This window comes from Triticum aestivum, chromosome 4D, assembly GCF_018294505.1.
Source record: "Triticum aestivum cultivar Chinese Spring chromosome 4D, IWGSC CS RefSeq v2.1, whole genome shotgun sequence".
NCBI lineage: Eukaryota > Viridiplantae > Streptophyta > Magnoliopsida > Poales > Poaceae > Triticum > Triticum aestivum.
Window position 1 is genome coordinate 493,862,529 of NC_057805.1, and position 3,457 is coordinate 493,865,985.

The following is a 3,457-nucleotide window of genomic DNA, read 5'->3' on the forward strand; positions in this document are numbered from 1 at the left end:
TTATTTTTATTTATTTTACTGCTGATATTTTTATTTATTTTACTTGCTGCTATTTTTACTTAATTAATTAAGGTTTATTTATTGTAGTTACTATAGTTTATTTTATTTTATTTTATTAAGGTTTATTTAGTTTTATTTATTTTATTAAGGTTTATTTATTTTATAAATATAAAAAAATGAAAATAGATGCGCTTATAGAGAAAATTCAACCTAAATTCATAATAAATTTCTATGAAATTTACTGTGAATTTAGGTCAAATTCCCTGTATAAGGGCATCTATTTTCACTTTAAAAGGCAGAGAGGGACGGGCTTATAAACTGGTGTGAGCGCCCTTCGTTTGGCGAGGTGGGACTAAACACTGGCCGCAACTAGGACCAGCCCTTTAGTCCCGGTTTGTGGTATGAACCGGGACTAAGACCAGCCCTTTAGTCCCGGTTTGTGGTATGAACCGGGACTAAAGGGTGGTGGGCCAGGAGCGTGGCCCATTGGTCCCGGTTTGTACCACCAACCGGGACCAAAGGGTCCATACGAACCGGGACCAATGCCCACGAGGCCCCGGCCGGCCCCCTGGGCTCACGAACCGGGACCAATGCTCACATTAGTCCCGATTCGTGACTGAACCGGGGCTAATGTGAAAACTGCCCTGTGACCTAAGCCCTGTTTTCTACTAGTGTCTCTCAGAGAAGGAGAAATCTTCCTGCTGAAGAATGGTACCACAAACACCTTTTTGTCCATGTCTGCTACTAAATCTGTCACCGACCTGCATCACAAACAGGAACACAAATATTTACGTTCAAAGATCACCGGACAGCGAGGGACAGCAACATAGCCTGACGGTGTAGACATTTTTTTTTCTTCTTGTCAACAAGCAGGCAACAGCAGCTTTCGGTCGTGAGGCTTAGAGCCTAGGCGAACCAGGCATATGAAGACACAACCAGCAGCAACGACGGAATCTGTAGCTGGTGGCCGCCGCTCCAGAGCAGAAGACGATCCAGAGGGTTGGTGGCGGGGCGATCTGGTGGCTCGAGCGAACCAGGAGTGCAGGTGCGCGATCGATCGGGAGAGGCCCGGGCGAGCGCAATCGATGGGAAGGAAGAGGCCTGACTACGGGGCGATGGCGACCAGAGGCCCAAGGCCCGACTGCGGGGCGGGGCAGAGCGATCGGATCGATCGGGAGACCTGGCGGGGGAACGGAAGACGGCGGCTCAACGCGATCTAATCGATCGGGAGGGGTAGAGGAAGACCGCGGGGGGAGACAGGCAGATGAACACCCAGCGGCCGGCAGCAGGAGCGGATCAATGGCACGAGTTGCGGCGTGCAAAAAATTAACCTAGCTCTAATACCATGTTAGGAAATATGCAACATGTATTCCCATGAGGCCATAGGCCGATATATATACATGTACAGGTGTGGAACATATGCAGGAAACCCCTTATACAACGGGATAAATACAAAGGGGTACCTGACTTATATTATAACTCTAACATGCATGACTCGGTAATGAAGGGATATACTCTTGCAAAGCTTATGATGCACTTCATGCACTATTTATTGATCTGCAAATTGCTTGGTATAATTCAAACTACAACAAAAGGTTTCTTTAAGGATGATAGTAAGGCACACGCTTATCGTTTTTCAAATTTCACCTTGCCATCCATGTAATGAAGAGCTTGTTCTTGTGTATATATTCCCTTTGCGGCACATTCCTAAGAAAGTAAAACCCGTTTAAATAGCCTCAAGTAAAAAAACTCTAGAAGAAAAGAACAAGAAAAAAGAATATATATATATATATATATATATATATATATATATATATATATATATATATATATATATACCGCACAAGATTAGAAGACCAAATGATGTAGTCCTTCTGAGGTATCAACCAACTCAGAAAACAACTACCTGAATAGATAAAAGTAGTAAGTCCCCATATCTTGGATCTCATCCAATCATTTGTACAACCTCTTGGTCACTTTCTATCCCCAGAGCTTTTATAACGACAATTATAGGAATCTGCAGATTTCAAAGCTTGGAAGTTGAGATATGAATGTCAATTACTCCTTCTACATCAATAAAGTAAACAACCCACCCAACCAAATGCACTACATCAAGATAGCCATAGACAGATGTAACTGACAAAATTGATTTCATCTCCAACAGTTTTCAAATCCTGAAAACAAAAAGGTTCTACTGGATGCTGGTACAAAATTCAGAATACTAAACAAAGAGTATCACCTTCCTTTACGATCAGTCCCAATAATAATATGATTCCTTTGTAATTCTTCTTGTATGAGGATGAGCTGCACATGAAAACATAAGACCTTGTGTATCAAAAATAAACATTTGGCACTGTTATTAACTTATTATTGCTATCTCATTAGCAGATTGTTATTCTAGCTACCTTCTCATTTCCTTTCACAATGAAGTAACCACCAGGATCTAGAGGGCACTCGCCTACATATGCAATAATAAAGTTTTAAAGAAAAAAAGATAACATGGTATTATGTCTAAGAAGAATCTTTTTCCCCATAAACAGTCACAAGAACAGAAATAGGCTGACCATATCTTGCTATTTCATCTTCATCCTTTCCATGCAGAACACAAGCAGAACTTTTAAGCATAATAGGCATGTACCCAATAATGGCACTTTCCTGGAGAAAATAAACCAGACACGAGGTGGTTAAGTTGTACTGTTCTGTGTGGGGGCGGGAAAAGAAGGCATTTCAACCAGACATTATATGGTTTACCTTCCGTAGCGTGAGCGTTTTATACGGTTTTTTGTTTTTGGCAATTTGTGTTTCATCCCGTACATATGCAGTGTATTCAATATCGACCCTTATGGGAGCACAATAGCTGAAGGGATGAAAATAAATGGTAAGGGGAACTAGTAATGGTAGGAAAATGCACGGTACCAAAATACCAACAAGACGCACAAACTTACGTGCGATCACTAAGACGGCAAAAATGTGGTGTTAGAATATCAGTGCTGAAGCACGGCCTCGCAAAGGGAAGGTCGACCCTTACTGCAGTGTACCTGCATCAAGTAAACTAAGATAACACACCAGAAACACACAAAGGGAGGAGTGGATGTAAAAAAATGGATATAACATGCCTAAGGTAGATGGAGCGGTCTTCAGGCACTACGATTCGGTCGTTTGCCTTCACAATTTTCTGAATTCCTTTATTGATAAAATAGTCGAATGACCGAAGGTGCTCCTTCACTAGGCCTCTGACCTGGGCATTCCATCAAACACTTTGTGTATCAGAACAAATGGGTCGGTTGAAACTTGGAGCACAACAAGGAGAAATCCCAGACTCTACAGCATTTTCTCAGTCAGATAACTGAATAACAAGTAACGCACAGACTTGCAGTCAGAACAAAGGCAAAGAGCGGGCTGGCAGCGTGCCGCGTGCGTGCGGCATTGTGGCGATTCGAAGTAAATTGAAGATGCC

At 42.2% G+C, this 3,457-nt stretch overlaps 1 protein-coding gene across 1 annotated transcript; it reads right to left on the reverse strand.

The window, feature by feature from the left end:
* Nucleotides 1-1,473: 1,473 nt before the first annotated feature.
* LOC123097136 (DNA-directed RNA polymerase III subunit 2) lies at nt 1,474-3,114 on the reverse strand. Its single transcript, XM_044518889.1, has 8 exons — nt 3,074-3,114; nt 2,946-3,038; nt 2,752-2,857; nt 2,565-2,655; nt 2,406-2,458; nt 2,240-2,304; nt 1,907-2,017; nt 1,474-1,707 (listed from the first exon to the last, which is right to left on the reverse strand). The coding sequence occupies exons 1-7, from the start codon at nt 3,112-3,114 to the stop codon at nt 2,008-2,010; spliced, it is 459 nt and encodes a 152-aa protein (XP_044374824.1). The 3' UTR covers nt 1,474-1,707; nt 1,907-2,007.
* Nucleotides 3,115-3,457: the final 343 nt, after the last annotated feature.